This window comes from Melanostigma gelatinosum (genome assembly GCF_949748355.1).
Source record: "Melanostigma gelatinosum genome assembly, chromosome: 19".
Classification (NCBI taxonomy): domain Eukaryota; kingdom Metazoa; phylum Chordata; class Actinopteri; order Perciformes; family Zoarcidae; genus Melanostigma; species Melanostigma gelatinosum.
The window spans coordinates 20,566,587-20,583,600 of NC_136652.1; the positions used below are offsets into that span (position 1 = coordinate 20,566,587).

A 17,014-nucleotide genomic window follows, 5' to 3' on the forward strand; every position below is an offset into this window, starting at 1 on the left:
ATTGGCGTCAAACTCATGCATTCAAAGTCTTACCGAAGTAAGTATTGTCATCAAAGCATTAAGTACCAGGATAATAAAAAACGTATTGTCTTAATGTCAGTAATCAAGTGGGGGGGGGGGGTTTCATGGTATCTATTTGTTATTACCTGGGACGTCTCCCTTTAAGCTTGAAAATAGGTTGAGGAAGGGAAGGAAGTGTGATGGTTCTGTTTGTCATTATAGTAAATGATAGTCAGTGATAGCAATGAAGGAACGTACAGTAGATAGAACGTCTGAGTTATTGTGACCCAGACAACAAGATGTCAATCTCTCGGTGTCGCTCTCTCAACGCAGAGGAGAGAATGTGCTTTAGGGTGACGTGAACTCAAGAGCCTGTCAAGTGTCTTCATCACGTCAACTGTAGTCTCACTGCACAAACCGCTCGGCTATAATTCACATTTTCACTTTATCTCTGCGTGGAGATCATGTGTGCGTTCCTGTGAGTGTGTCTGTCTGTCCACGTCTGAAAAAAAACAAAAAACGTTTTAATAGATACTAGAACTAAATAAGAAGAAACTAAAGGTCTTCTCTGTTTGGGAGGAGAGAGAGACACTTACTGTATCCAGACTGTTGAACTGCACACACGTCATTCACACGTGACTCTGAATGTCAGTGCAGGTCCGTTCCTCTGGAGATGTTAGTGTCTGTCTGCTATGTTTCTGAATCTAAAGCATATTTGTGTGAAGAAAAACCTGAATCTCATCACAAATAACAGGAAAGACCTCTTTGCCCTTTTCTGTTTGCTATTGTTTGGCAGTGACGTTGATAATCTTAACTCTGATTTGATTGTGTTTTCTGGAACATTTCTGTTTACGCCTCTCTGACCCTCAGGATGTGACTTTGGTGAATTCATTCTCTCCTCTGTCTTCTTATCATCTGGTTTCCCCGGACTGGGTAGTCTGGTCCATTCATCTTATTTGGATCTTTATTCTGGTTTTGAAGGACTCCATGTCCCATGAACTCCACACACATGACTGTAACTCAGTGGTTTTACCACTCAGCTTGATATAAAGCCCTCGTTTGTGTCTCTGCTTCTGCAGCGGAGAAGGTGTCGTCTTTAGGGAAAGACTGGCACAAGTTCTGTCTGAAATGTGAGCGCTGCAACAAGACGTTGAATCCCGGAGGCCACGCTGAGGTAAGAGGAAATCAACTGAAGGCAATGAGTTCGATTCCCACTTTTATGTGTTATCATTAATATTTAGTGGCACAAGATTGCCATTTTTTAAAGGATAACTTTGACCTCATAGAGAAATAAAACATTTTTCTTGATCCTGTCTGACCCTTTAAGTGTCTTAATTCACTTTAGAATTTAACTTTCAGCGTTTGACTGACCCGGACAGACAGAGAGGTGTAGAAGCAGTGATTCATAGTTCACAGCTGTCTGCATGAGTGTTGTGATTATTCATCTTCAGAGTAAAACTGTTTGCAGTCGCAGGCTGCAGCGGTTTCAGACACACTTGTTATGAATGTACACTAAGACCACAGCAGATGGAGAACTGAGTCGGGCCTTTGAATGAAGAGACGATAACGTGAGCAGGAGGTTTGAGGTTTCCTTGTGGTCAAACTTCAACAGTTACTCCAGTAACTTTCTAACCACCCGGGAAGTCTGCAGAGAAGTCGGTATATGACTGTACACGTCAGACCACAACGACACCAACTACTTCCTGCTGTGGTCAAAAGTAAAAGCGTCTGCCACACCGAGCCGAACAGCGTCTTCCTCTTTGGAGCATTGCTTTCTTTGGTGCAGTTTGTCCACATTAAAAGCGTTGCCATTTAAAATCAGCTCTGATTCTGACTGTTCAGTAATACCTTCAGTGCATTTGTGGCCCGAGGTGTTACGCTCAGTTCAGCACCGACACAAGCGCTGAGCTTTATAACTTAGCAGCCTGTTATTTACAACTGTGATACTTTCTGTGGCTTTCTTGGTCTTAAAATGAGCTTTTAATGAGGAAGTACTGTTCATGAGAAGTAGTCACCGCTGTCACGCTTTGGTTTGTGAATTGACGTTTTGAAGCCTAGAGTTTTTTAATACAACTGAACTCTGAATACGACATTTTCCGGTGACCAGAAAACTCTGTGAAAGGGTTCAAGTTGTAAGAGCAAAACACAGACAACTCCCAGACCGCTGTGTAGCCCCGCCCTAAAGCATAATCTGCTATTTGACTCTAAATGGACCGTAATGTACTAAATGAACATCATGCTGTATTGAAGAAGACTTGAAACTAGAGATTGAGACATAAACTCATGTTTACAATGTTTACTGAGGGAATAAATCAAGAGAGAAGTAGAGTCGTTTTCTATAGACTTCTATACAACCAGAGGAGTCGCCCCCTGGTGGACACTAGAGAGAATGCAGCTTTAACACGTGAAGCATCAGCTTCACTTTTCAGACCCTGAGGTAGGAACCTACGGCGCTGTAGCCGTAAAGCGGGCGGCCGGCTCTTGTGTTTACGATGGAATAGAATCCTGCAGACACGTTCAGATAAAACCAGCAACAACAGGAACACATGTTATGTCTGAAAAGGGTGAAACGCGGAGAGTCAGGCTGAGGAAAAGACACAGTCGTCTCTATTTACTTTAAACAACACGGAGCTATCAAAAGGAGCATGGTGTGTCACCTCCCAGGGAACAGGCTTTCACAGAGAATAAAGAAATGAAATGAGAGTAAACAGACCGCGGGTCGGACTGACGCTCATATTTAGTTCTGTCGTGCATTATGAATTCCTGTGAACAGAGAAAATAACAGAGCAGACATGTCTTGTAAACGTCTGGGAATAAGTCCTGGTTCATTTATTATCTGGCATTACGTGAATCCAAACAGACTAAATCCAAAAAAAAGGGTCCTCTTGTGTTTTGCAGCACGACGGGACGCCGTACTGCCACAAGCCCTGCTACGCCGCCCTCTTCGGACCAAAAGGTGCAGCTTCTTCTTCTTCTTCTTCTTCTTCTTCTTCTTCTTCTTCTTCTTCTTCTTCTTCTTCTTCTTCTTCTTCTTCTTCTCAGTTAAAAAAAGACAACATTTGCAGCAACTCTGTGTTGGTCATTTTCATGTTCTTTTTTTTGAGGCGTGAACATCGGCGGAGCCGGTTCCTACGTGTACGAGGCCCCCGTCAACGAAGCCCCTGCTGCCATTTCTATGGAAACCGATGGCAAGCCAGAGGAGCAGAAAAAAGCCCCCCCACGGGGGCCGGTCAAGGGTGAGAAACGTGTGCAGCAGAAATAGAAACACTGCCAATGTTTGGGAGTGCTCGAGAAGGCTCTCTGGAGGGATCACGATGTTTGGTTCAAGTCTCTTTAGTTTATGGGCGGCAGATTTTAGAGAATAAAAAACTAAATGTACTACGCTGATGTAGCTACAGATGTTTCAGTCAAATAAATAATGCGTTACATTATTCAATGTGTCTTCATCAGCTGCAAGCTTCTCCTCGTTCTCCGGAGGACCCAACATCTGCCCCAGATGCAACAAGACGGTGTATTTCGGTGAGCGGATCGGTGTCTTTGTATCTCACGGCGCTGGAATGTGTCCAACTGACTAAAGTGGCCGGTTTCTATGGTGACAATCTCCATGGTGTGTGTGCGCGTGTGTGTGTGTGTGTGTGTGTGTAGCTGAGAAGGTGTCGTCTCTGGGGAAGAACTGGCACCGGCCCTGTCTGCGCTGCGAGAGGTGCAGTAAGACTCTGGCTGCCGGCAGCCACGCAGAGGTGAGAGACACAAGCGCGACATCACAACGCCGGATGTTTCCTTAATATTTAGGATGTTTTTGGTGTAGCGTGAGGGATTTAAGAGGGGTTTTCCTTTTTGTTTCCCGTTGCAGCACGACGGACAGCCCTACTGCCACAAGCCGTGCTACGCTGTGCTGTTTGGGCCCAAAGGTATGAAGTCAGGAACACTTTGAGAGCGCTGCAGAGCTGAGAGAGGCCGTCCAAAAAACCCCCAAACAACAGTCTGCAGAACGCCATTTTAAATCTACAAGTATTCATCAGAGGCAGTCGAGCCAAATAAATCAGCTAAATGTCTTGTAAACGAGCTCAGTAACGTCAATTCAAACCAGATCTATTTTTAGTTCGGACTTAGATTTAGATTCATATTTGCTGTCATTATCTTCCTCAGATCTTCCTCTTTGCCAGTGTTTTGGTACATTTTGTAAAAATAAAAATAAATAAGTTTATCGAAAGTGAAGAGGTCAAAATGAAACACCAAAGTGTGGTTCACATCTTGTACTAACTTGTCATTTGCCTTCATCATTTCAAGTGTTGATTGTAATAATAAATTATTTTTTGGGGCCTTAAAAGTGTCAGAATGAAGCTCCGTAACACGAAGAGAGGAGGAAACTATTATAACGACATTAGTGCTCCGCTTTAGTTGATACCATAGTCTGTCTCGGTGACCCTGGTTGACCTTTTGTTTCCACTAAGACTTTTAATTTGCCCCTTTTCACTCCATAAAAGCGTGGCTCAAGAATTAATATATACGGATTGCGTAATCGGTGCACTCTCTTTAATATCTTTTTTGGCCCGGGACGCACGCTGTCAGGCTCTGTCTCTCTCTCAGCGGCCAAGGACAACGTCTGAACATCAGCGTTGATTTGTTTCCATATCTTAAGACATCACTCGTGGGCTTTAGTTGGCTTCGGCGCACACACACACACACACACCTTTTCGTTAAGGCTCACCATCTTCACGCAGTCTGAAATCATATTTATTACGTTCCAATTCAGTGATTAATTAATTCATTTGTTAAATGCTTGAGGAACCGGAGGTCTCGTTAACATTCTGTAAAGGTAGCGTGCAGCAGTGAGTGTTCTGTAAATGTGCATAATATGTAACCAACCCTCAGAGCAGAGAATACTGATTATTGTTTTCACAAACTTTAAACCTGATTTTACATACTTAGCGATTATTTTTTAAAGGCAGATGCAATGGGCACCCAGGTGTCAGAAACCCAAAATACCATTTGCACCGAAACCAGGTGATTAGATACTTATGTCTATATGAAGCCTTTGTATATTTTTCCTAAATTTAACCAAAATAGCCGAATAGCTGCCGTGTAGCTGTTCTCACCTGGTTGCAAACAGACACTCCGTTTTCTTTTAGTCATTCAAATTTGGCTAAAAAGTTAACGACACATATTTATGTGGTGTGACAAACTCAGAATGCAGGTTTATTTGTGCGTTACATCACACAGCAGCAGTATCTTATCTTGTGATTATTGGTATTTATTAACAGCAAGAACTCTCCTGAAATCAAAGACAGTCGATATTTGGGTGAACTGAGCCTTTAGAGGTAATGTCTGTGCTCTGGCCCTCTCAGGCGTGAACACCGGAGGTGTGGGCAGCTACATCTACGACGAGCCTGCTGAAGCTGAAGCGGAGGCCGAGCCCTGAGCCCCGATGCCGCCTCCAACACCTCCAGGACCCTCCGCGTCTCCGTGTCTCTTTGTCTTCTGCAGTCATGGTGACACGTGATATGTCCCGCGATCACAGGGATGGATATTTAGATGTTCTGTAGTATTTGTATGTTGTTTATATATCTATTTTTTGTACTAATACAAACCGTTGACACGTCCTCCCATGTCAGTTTCAAATCTGCCCTTAAGTTTCTTGGTTCTCTTTGCCAAATGATTATGGATAAAAGCGCCAGTGTCACTCATGATTAATATAGTTTATCAGACTTTTGTGCACAAGATGTACTGTGCGAAGTATACCGGTCCACCAATGTACTGTCAGTGTTTGTCGAACGGGTTCTTCCTGCTTCTAAACGAGGGACGAGGTGTAGACGTAGCCGTACGCACAGAGACGTGCTTTTTCCTGAATGTTATGAAAGTGAGTTTCATCAGTGCATCACATTTTCTACAGTAAAACTATGTGATACCAAACCTGTGTTCAGTGTCTTTGTTCATTTTATTACAAATAAGCAACAATACCCACAAGTTATAATATGGCAATGCTAGGTTAAGTAAAATAGAAGATTTCATACACAAGGAAAATTATTGATTCAGCTGTGGATTCTTTTACTTAATTATTAACCAATTAAAATAGTCTAAATTGCGAATTTATACTATTTTTTTTAGACTATAGAAAGTCTTCAAATTGCTTGTTTTGTTCAACCAACAATCCAAGATGCAGAACTATTCAATTTACAACAATTTTAACAAAGAAAAGCAGCAATTCAAGCTGGAACCAACACGTTTGGTGTTTTTGCTTGATAAATAAAAAGGTAAGACGTCACTGACGGGATGAAGTCAGAAACGCCCCTTACTGGAAACAGATCCCCGGAAGTGGAGATTCGTTGACGTAACCGGAATGCTATCGGAAGTAGGGAGTTTGTCTGCAAAATAAAGGTATAGAAAGTGACAATTTACTGTGTGAAAATACTGCAGTAACCAGTGATGGAAAGTATAGCAGATGATCACAAATTCAAAGTACTGGTACCTTATTGGTCCAACACTGAAAACACAACACTACAAATCTGAGCTATATAAATACGTGTAATAAAAAAAGATCTATATATAGATATATAGATATAGATATATATACTACTAATAAAGGATTATCTTATTTTATCTTAAATATCTCTGTATTTGGCAATTGAACGTTTTATTCTGAAAATACATCCCCGGAAGTTGTATGTTATGATCAGGCTAGCTTCGCATCTGTGCTAACAAGCTACTTCCGCTTAAAAACTCACTGGCACCGACGCCATCTCGGGATTAAAGAACGTCCGTCGTTTTTAGCAAGAAAAAAACATTTGAAATAATTTAAGATTCCATAAATTGACCATCAGGAACTTCTGAGACGACAATATAACATCATTATTCTTTAAGTAAGAAAGTGTTTAAATCCGCCCGCGAAGAAGAAGCAGCGTAGCTAAGCTAATAAAGCTAACCGATAGCTTTCACAGCGTGTTTATGTTTGTAGTGTTTTATGTTTTCGCCAGCGCGAAGAAATGTTGGCCGGATCTCCGGCTCACGGCGATGAAGCCAACGTCGAAAACAACAACCCGATATCGATGATCTCTCGCAGCGGCGATGGGGTGAACGCGTGCAACAAGACGAAGAAGAAGAGAGGAGGCCGGAAGCTGCACATCCGGCTGTCCGACAACAACAACAACACTCTGGCAGCTCTGTCTGCTAACAAACCCGCAGCTCAGTCCGGTACCGAGCTCAGCCTCCATGATCTCAAACAGGGAGCTAAAAAAGAGGTAACGTTCACTTCCTCGTGTGTTGTTGTCTTTACTGCAGTTCGTGGTTTTATTTTTTTGCCAACCAGTTAGTCTTGAATATATGAATAACATTGAATATGTGAGTTTGGAACTACTAAAAAAAACAAACATTAGAAGACCTGAACTTGGTCTCTGTCAGATTGAACCTCCACTGCTTCTTTAACTATTTCCCGAAGTGTTGTAGACCAAATGATTACTCTACTGTCCTACAAATAATCCTGTGTTGAAGCCAGTTGTAATCCTATTTACATTCCTAGAATCATCTTTCTTTTTACAAGTTGTGTACTTATTAAGCCGCATAAAAAGATGGAGAACTCCACCAAAAAAATCCAAATGTTGGTGTCCTGTAATACAGTGGATTTAATCGTGATAGGCACCCTTATAGCAGAGGCAGTTGGACATGACGCAGTTACTAATCCTTGTGCAAGAATCGAAAGTGTGGTGAACAAGCTGGTCTTCCGCGTTCTGCTGGCAGTTGCACGGGAAGCCCCAGGCTGCAGCCTACAGGCTTGTCTGTCAAATTCAAAAGGGAGACGAAAGTCATGTGAACAGTGCCAAGTTCACAACACTCAAAAATATGTTCTATGATGTAGAAATCTATTTTTTTTTGTCTTTGTATTTTTACTCAAAAATGTTAATTTCACAGTTGTGTTCTGACTTTCCGTCTATGATAAGTCTTCGGTACTTATTGAGTAATAAATAAGAGTTGTTCTTAATATAATCCCGTATGTTGAAAGGGAGAATACAGTCAACTAACTCAGTTTCTCCACAAATAATCACTTACAAATACCACCTTAAATATTGTGTTTACCAGAGATGTGCTCATAGGTTCACGAATAATCGACTTAAGAAATATTCACCCTCACTTTAAATTAATTTATTGTGAGCGACACAAATGTAAAGATCATGATTCGGTATTTCTGTTATTGTTGGTTTTTTCTTTTCCGTTTTTTTCATGTTTTTGATGCAAAGTTCTTAACTTAAGGTCGACCAACAAGTGAGGATTAATGAGTTTGTTTCGGTTTCTTAGCTGCTGAAATCCAAAGGCAGCAGATCGGAGCGAGGAGCCGCGCAGCCGGGTGGCCAACCTGCTCGCAACGTTCCCCGACACGACCCAATCACCCAGAACATGATCACACGGAGCCACAAGCCCAAGCAGGGCCAAAGCCCCGGAGCGGCTCTCTCCACGAAGAAGAAAGACAAGAGCGGCCCGAACAAGCCCCTCCCCCTCCACCGTGAGCAGAAAACACCTCTCCACGCCTCCGACAACGCGAAGACCGCGGACGCACCGCCCGCCGAAGCTGCGCCCGAACACCTCAAAGATGGCGAGAAGGTCTACGCAGGAGCCAAGTTCAGCGAGCCGCCGTCACCGAGCGTCTTACCTAAACCGCCGAGCCACTGGGTCGGCGAAGACGAGCCTCAACGGAGCGACCAGAGCCGAGAGCAGATGACCGTTCATCTAAAGTCGCTGCTGAAGGTTCACCAGGAGTCATGACCGCATCTCACACCGGACTCACGCCGAATGACAACAATTGGAAAATAGGCGTTACGGTAAAGTTTGGCCTTTAACACACTGCAATACAATGTCGGGAGTTTTTATTAACTGTAGTACAATTAACCGTGACTCAACATGCTGCCTGCGCTTCGGGACATTCAGGGACACATCGTGTTGACCGACACGCTGCGTGCGTCACTTCTGTTCAACACGTCTCCTTCTCTGTCGGCAGAGCGAAGGAAATATGCTTTTTGTAACGAGGACGAGGTCGTCTCCGGAGAACCGCGTTCACGCCGGACAAAAGTGACAACGCCACTTTCTTTGTGCCGTGTGTGTGTGTGTGTGTTTTTTTTGTTTTTTTTTTAAGAGCTCATGTTAATGTACAAAATATATTGTAAACATATATTTGTGTATATTTCTCCTTGTTGTTTTAACAGAGGTTCTAGTTTTGTTACTGAGGTTTTTCCACAAAAAAAAAGAAGGAAAAAAATGAGCCCAGCCGACTGAGGCGCTTGTTACCTCTTTTAGCGCGACGCTCAGTGGACGTGAGAAAGACTTTTCTAACTGATTTGCACTGAACAGCAGGAAGGGCAGGAAACGTGATCATGATGCTCCGAAGCTTGATCAGCCACCAGCCGGCTCTGACCACAGGAGAGGACGCCCGCGGCCCGGTTACCCCTCAAAGGGGCTCAGAGAGCGGACGAATCAAAGCGCCAGATGTTTACCATCTGGTCGCAGAAGTTCTTTCCCTTCCCCGAGAAGCCAAGAGTCCAATCAGGGACTGTGAGGCTGCTGAAGACGACGATGAGAAGCGTCTCACACAACCAGCATCCGGACAGAGTGCTAATTTAGTTCTTTATTGCACTGACGTAGAGTACGTCCACATGAAGCCGGCTGCGTTTAAAATATCTGTCTCTGAGCCGGTGTCTGTCGCCAGCGCAACAGCGCGTGGCTCCTGTTGCTTCCAGCTTTCTCTGTGATCAGTACTTCTAAATGTCCCAATAGACGATCCCCAAACACGACTAGAATAAGTGGAATGCCTGAAGAATTCTCTGCAACTATTTTGACAGAAATAGTTTGAGTCATTTGCTGCTTCCAGACAGAACAAGACATTTCCGTGTGTCACTGAAGGCTTTTTAAACAATATGACATCATGAGAAATCAATAATATAATCATAATCATAAAATACGGACTTTGACTTAGAAACATATTCAGTAAGGGAGGACAACTAAATGGTGAGTTTCAGCTGTTAAAAGAGAATAAATGCGATCGCAGCGAGCAGGAGAGGACGTTTGCGTTTGACTCACGCTCTACCAGATGTTCAGTTTCCTGAATGAAAAGAAGCGATTCAGCTGTTTTCATATTGTAAACTGCTTTAACAGCGTGTACGGCTTCATGTGGACGTAGTCTGTCTTTTCTCTTGTGTCTTTTAAAGGGGGCTTTGTTTTCACACACTTCGTTACGCATACCTCTTCTTTACGTTTCATTTCTTTAAGATACTTCAAAGCACAAATATTGTTTACCAAGAGTGCAGTACGCGGTGAATTTGGCACCGTTGATCTTGTGATTATGTACCGGGTTTTTATTTTATTATATGAATGGTTTCTGTGGAAGCAGACTCCTGCTGGATCTCGGTTCTTGACCTCTGTGACGGCACGTTAATGGAAAATTGTATTATTGAAGCAAAAACTGCCCGTTTTATTACAGTGTTTTCAAATTATTTCATTCCAGTCATAAGAATGTGGTTAACAACACGCCTCCATGCCACAATCTGGGTGGGAGAAAAAAGTGTTTTATGAAGAATTTCTTTCATATCTAAATTAAAAATGATATTAAAATATTGGTTACCCCTGTTCAATGTTGCTTCTGTGTTTATTCCTAGCCAGGGAACGTGTCACTTTTTTGTCTTTTTAATGACAGAAAACAAGATATTATCAAACGCGTCATCCAGAGGTACATTATTCAGGTTAATGGTGAGAAAAATATAGAAAGTTCACCAAATAAACCCAACGTTCCTGACACTAAATGTCCATTTCGCTGTATGTAGTTTGGACAGATATTGAATGCGTTTGGCGTTCATCTGATACTTCAGCCACTGCTATGGACGCAAATGATCATAATGAGTTGAATCTTATGAGAATATTTGTGAAGTTTAAACAGCACTTCATATTGAATTGCCACTGAATTTATAGCTCTGAAATATTTACTTTAAAAAGGATCTGAATTATTATTCAGTAGTTTATCATTCAATCGTCAATTTCAAGTGTCTGGATTTGAAAAAGGACCCACATTCTTTGATTTGAATTTTTAGATAATTAATAACAATGAACTTGAAAGTTTGAACAGTAAACTTTGAATGTCGGTGTTTTTGCATTTGGTCATAGTAAGTGTAGTACATTGAGCAACCGCTGTTGTGAGTTAATGACGCTATTGAGAGTTACGTGGTACAGTAACGAGTATAACAAGCAAGGAAGTCAAAGGTCAAACAAGCACAGGACTTTCACCCCGGAGGCCGCTGTCCATGTCCTGTGTGAAACCAAAAGTGTTGACTTTACGCTTGTAACGTTTTATTATGTTTGTTCATAGTGTGCAAAGGACGGTCGTTATTCATTCACTCTACGGTAAGTTGTTACGTGTGTCTTTGCAGAACTCCAACGTGAGGCGGAACATATGCGCATACTGTTGATCTGAGCTGGGCCTAAACGCTAACATCAGCATGCTAACATGAGCGCCCTCCTGTTTACTTACTGAACTTAAGAAAGCTATATTCCCGTGCTAAGTTCTTGTTCACTTTTCCAGAGAAGCAATACAAAGCATCCTGACTGCAAGCATTACAAACTGACATGGGATGTGCACGGCTCAGGACAGAAGGCTCATGTTACCATGTTCACCATCTTAGCTTTGTGAATTAGCACGCAACACAAAGTACATCTGAATTGGTTTTACACAGTGGCGGGCCGTCAGGGCCTGCAAGGCCTTCTCTGCTGGCCTAAACGGAATCACAAAGCTATATATATATTTAAAAAAAAGTTTTTACAATTTAATAATCTTTCTTAAATACACTATGTATTATAATTGATAAAAATATTTTCCCATTATCTTATTTTCTTATTGCACAGCTCCCGTCTTCCTCAGTTGCTCTCAGTTGCTCTCAGATCCAGTGGTGTATAGTAACGAAGTAGAAATACTTCGTTACTGTACTTAAGTAGTTTTTTTGGGTATCTGTACTTTACTTTACTACTTATATTTCTGTTTACTTTTACTTTTACTTCACTACATTTTGCAAAGAAAACTGATACTTTTACTCCGATACATTTCCCCTGAAACCTTCGTTACTCGCTACAAAATCAAATCTATTTTTAGAAACAAACTGAATCATGAGAGCAGCGTCGGGGACTGCGGTGGAACACAGACTGCAAGCAAGCAGGTTTGGTGAATCAGTGGTCCTAGCAGCAAGTTAAATCATTGGTTAATCACGTTAATGCGCAATTGCAAACAAGTGCTCTCAAAGCCGCGGTGTTTGATTCCCAGTGATGCCCAGGATGCTACATGCTATAAGCTAGCGGGCGACTACCTGAGTAGAATTCCACTCTACGACGACTGATTTCATGATGGAAGCAGAAATGGAAGCACCTGCTAGTCCCGCAACAAACGACGGTGGTGACGAAGACCAACACCAGTGGATCGCTAGCGAGTTACTGAGCTGAGGAAGTGTTGACAGTTGTGCAGCACTAGTTGGCTAACGTTAGCTATAGCTAGCCACGACACCATAGGATTGATGGGAGCCGAGAGAGCGCAGCGTTAGCATTAGCGTTAGCATTCGGGAAATCCTTCGCAGCAGTGCGCAAGCTGTCTGTGACGCTGAACACACCTCTACCTGCCTCAGCGGTCTGTGAAAGGCTATTTAGCATCGCAGGACTAACGTTAGTCTTCAGCCCAAGAAGAGCGAGACTGAATTCTCGCAATTTTGAAAACCAACTTTTTTTGAAGATGAACAGGACATGTTTCAGTTTCAAGTAATGACTGGGTTGTTACTTTCGGTGGTGCTTTAGTATTGATCATGTTTTGATATTTGAGTCATGTTGTGGATGATCAGATGGAGTTATGATGGTAGCAGTCGCCCAATTGCAGATTCAGCTTGAGCAAAACCTTTGTCTGTTGTGTTCAAATCAGGCCCATAGGAGTTTACAAGGCAGGTGTCCTTTCTCACAACACTGACCTGATGCATCAAGTGGATATGTTTTGCTGAACATAATATTATGCATTGGCCTCTACATCCTCTAGTCGGAATGAGCATACTTATAAATGCACTGTTACAACTCCTTCATAGTGTCATATTGCTTTTCGGAGAATTATGATGATAAGTTCATAGTAGATGCAAAAGTATACTTATGTACAATATATTATGTTGAACATTGTTGCTCCTGGATGGATCACAGCCAACCCAATTATGTTCAACACAGCTCCATGTCCTTGGTCATGGTGCCACAGCACTTAAAAGAATAAACTTCATAATTCTCAAAATTCTGACCCTTTGCTTTTTTATTAACAGCATTTACTTGTACTTTTACTTTCAATGAACAGGTTATGATGTTCATTTAATGTTCAGGTTATGATGTTCATTTAATGTTCAGGTTATGATGTACATTTAATATCAGAAAATTACTTTTGATACTTAAGTACTTTTGTACTTAAGTACAATAAATATCAGATACTTTAAGACTTTTACTCAAGTAGTATTCTAAGAGGTGACTTTTTACTTTTACTGGAGTAGTTTTCCAGTAAGGTATCTTTACTTTTACTCAAGTATGGCTGTTGAGTACTTTATACACCACTGCTCAGATCTCACCTCTGTGTGTCTCTATGTAAGAACAGAGCCAGAGGCCTGCAGACTGTCTCCTGCAGCCAGTGCAGATTAAAGGACATGGGGACGATATTGTTGATTGTCATAGTGTTCAACCAATCAGATCTTTAGTTTGACATGTTGGGCGTATTCTTTGACGTGTCAGCGGCTGCTAGCCGGCCTATAATGACGTCAGCATTATGCGCTGCTCAGTGTTCATCTGTAGCTTTCCCGCTTGTTGCAGAGTGTGCTGTGATTGGTCGGTGGGCGAGCACGTGACTATCGTGAAACGAAACTTAACAGCCAGCAGAGGCTGATGGGTTGCTTTTGCATTCTCTAAACGCTCGACTCGTACCGAACGGTTCATAGTTACAGCCTTAAAAATGAGCTGTGGCGCCACAATGTGGTTATAAGGTGGCGTTTCAGCTGCAGGACAGCAGTGAAGGCCCAGGTACAGAACGCACGCCCGCCACTGATTAGAAGAAATGATGCACACTATGAGGAAGTGAGTCCCTCTTAACCACAGACAATATAAACTGCTTTCCTCTGTAGCAAGCACCAGTTTAGAGACTTGGACAGTTTAGAGCATCAGAACAGCAGAGATAGAAGAAGAAGAACCATGTCTGAATTCAGATGGATTAAAACCTCTTTATCTCTGATTCTGGTGCTTCAGTTTACAGGTAAGAATACATATAATGTGTATATGACTACAGAAACATTAAAAAGCTTATTTATTGAGATCATTGTTATTTTATAACCTAACCTTCATTGAAAGAAGACAGAGAAGTCGTGTGTTTGTTTTCCATCGAGGTGAATAGTGAGTTTAATGAACTCTTAGAAACCAACGATGAGGCACATTTGTAAACTGTTGTTGGATCTAAAACGATCTTCACACTGACATTAAAAGTCATGTTTTTATTTCTCTTTGTTCTTTTTATTTCTCTCTCATCTTCTCAGCAGCAGCAACAGGACAACTTGTCCCCTCCGTCACTGTGAGAGATGGAGATGAAGCCACTTTGCCTTGTAACAGTGTGATGTATGGCAGTAAGAACTGTGACTCTACTGAGTGGAGCATCGATGTTCCAAGAAGCAGACAATCAGTGTTGCTGGTTAGAAATGGACAGATTGTTGAAGCAGCCAAAGATAAATCAGACAGACTGAGTGTTTCAGAGAAATGTTCTCTGGTTATAAAGAATGTCACAGATGAAGATGTTGCTCGTTATTACTGCAGACAGTACATATCAGGACAACAACGAGGTCCAAATGCTCAGGTTCTTCTCTCTGTTGTTACCAGTGAGTATTTACATCATGATGTTTTCAAACTGTCTTGTCAGAACAACATACTGAAACATTATAATAATCATGATTATAGTGATGAAGTTACTCTTCTTTCTCTCACAATGTCTCCATCTTCTCCAGTGACTGAACACAAGGACGGTGATGAGGTGACGTTAAGATGCTCTGTGTCGACATTTGAACCATGTGAACACACAGTGAAGTGGCTGCTTCAGGGTCAACATGTGGAAGAAGACAACAGAGACTTGAAGACATCACAGTCTGTCTGCTCCGCCTCTCTGACGTTTCTGACTTCTCATTTCATTTACACATCGAGGTTTAATTCATTTAAGTGTGAAGTGACCAGAGGAGACAAAGTGCAGCAGTTTTCTTTCAGAAATTCTCCCTCCGGTGAGAAAACAGGTGAGAACATTTTAAAGTCAGTCATAATCACTTATTTAGTTTGTTGACTTGTTTTTATTTGTTCAGGTGACGACACAATAACAGCAACTGAAGACGACACTAAAGCAGCTGACACCACGACACCTCCTGCAATCAGTAGCAGTAAGTAGTGACTCAGCATTTCATGTGTCTTTATCTAGAATCTCTCTTCCTGTCAGTCTTTATCTCTCCTCACAATTAACAAATATATTATTCTTTTTTTAAGTGATTTATTTGTTGCTGTTCAGGTTGTTTTTTTGAGGTAGAAAAGGAGAAACTATTTTTCTCTCTGTATAAAGACATGGACGGGTTGAAACTAAGTTCTCTAATGTTGATGAATTAAATCTGTTTTCAGAGAACATTTTTATACTGATTTAAAGGAACATTTCATAATTGTTATGTAATTAAATGTGAATAAAGTTCATTTGAAGTCTAAAAGCTGTAACTAAATATTTGTGCATGTGTCATTCTGGTTCCAGGCTGGTGGAGGTTCATCTTTGTGTCTGTTGGATTAGCAGCACTCATCATAATAGTTGTGGCCGTCAACATACGGGCAAGAATTAAAGGTGAAGAACATCCACATATTAAATGTTATAAAAGAGGATTTTTACTGTTGAAACTAAAGTCGACTCTTTCTTTTGTCTCTTCAGAGAAGAAAACACAGATGGATCAAATCGCTGTGAGTTTTTTACAACCCAATAATGAAATGTTTTGTTTTTACAGTTGTTTCTCTTCATTACATTCTTTTATTCAGTATTTTCTCACTGAAACACGAGTTGAAAATGTGGGGGCTTAGGGAGACTATTGGGAGCTGAAACCAAAGTGTACTTTACTGAACTGTGTGTCTTTACTTTAGTTCTTCTTTCCTTGTGATAAGTGTGGAGCAGTGGACGCCTACAGATCACAGAAGTGGGATTGGAAAGTGTGGCTTTGATTGTGTTGTGTTGTTCCTCACAGGTGCGTTATGATGGAGAAGATGATTCAGTGACCTATGAAAACATCAGACCTCCTGATGGAGTTTGACCAACACGTCTGCCTCCGTCAGACTCCGCTGATCATAATGTTCCGTGTTGCCATGTTCCATTTTCCTCAGAAAAAACACTGACTGTTCATTATCACCCAAATCAGCTTTAACTTGCAACTGACGTCATTATCTGATTAGTTTCTGAAGAACTGAACTGAGTAATGTGACTCCTGTTGAATGCATATATGTGTGTTTGCAGACCATGTGCTTGTATATTTTATGTGCATGTTTGAGTATTTGTGCATTCATGTATGCATGTGTAGAATCTTTAATACTGCACTTTGTTACATCCTGTTTCAAATTGGTGTTTCCTGTTGAGCCCTCTGTGGTTGAGGTTGTTGAGGTTTCTCTCTCTCTCCCTCTCTCATTCTCTCTCTCTCTCTCTCCCTCTCTCATTCTCTCTCTCTCTCTCTCTCTCTCTCTCTGTCTCTCTCTCTCTCTCTCTCTGTCTCTCTCTCTCTGTCTCTCTCTCTCTCTCTGTCTCTGTCTCTCTCTCTCTCTCTCCTCTGCTGCAGCAGATCCTCTGTGGTTCTTGGTATTTGGTTTTCATACAATCATGTGTTTATTTTAATAAACTAACGTGCAGTAGAACTTTCCTTGTGTCCATTATTATGTTCGGTGTGGAGCCAGCCCTAATGGCGTTGAACACTTGAATATTCTTTATTTCAATCATCAG

General features: G+C 41.7%; 2 protein-coding genes across 2 annotated transcripts in view; both read left to right on the top strand.

Moving 5' to 3' along the window:
* The window catches only part of LOC306793280 (cysteine-rich protein 2-like), a 7,642-nt gene extending 1,828 nt beyond the window's left edge, over window positions 1–5,814 (top strand). The window contains exons 2-8 of the mRNA XM_079290827.1: window positions 1,080–1,174; window positions 2,899–2,956; window positions 3,105–3,236; window positions 3,451–3,519; window positions 3,646–3,740; window positions 3,854–3,911; window positions 5,349–5,814. Coding sequence (XP_079146953.1) covers window positions 1,080–1,174; window positions 2,899–2,956; window positions 3,105–3,236; window positions 3,451–3,519; window positions 3,646–3,740; window positions 3,854–3,911; window positions 5,349–5,422 — 581 coding nt within the window. The 3' untranslated portion in view covers window positions 5,423–5,814. The remainder of the gene's footprint in view (window positions 1–1,079; window positions 1,175–2,898; window positions 2,957–3,104; window positions 3,237–3,450; window positions 3,520–3,645; window positions 3,741–3,853; window positions 3,912–5,348) is intronic.
* An 894-nt stretch (window positions 5,815–6,708) lies between these two features.
* pnrc1 (proline-rich nuclear receptor coactivator 1) lies at window positions 6,709–10,613 on the top strand. Its single transcript, XM_079290426.1, has 2 exons — window positions 6,709–7,238; window positions 8,290–10,613. Exons 1-2 carry the CDS (start codon window positions 6,984–6,986, stop codon window positions 8,752–8,754), a joined length of 720 nt encoding a protein of 239 aa, XP_079146552.1. The 5' UTR covers window positions 6,709–6,983; the 3' UTR covers window positions 8,755–10,613.
* The last annotated feature ends 6,401 nt before the right edge of the window (window positions 10,614–17,014 follow it).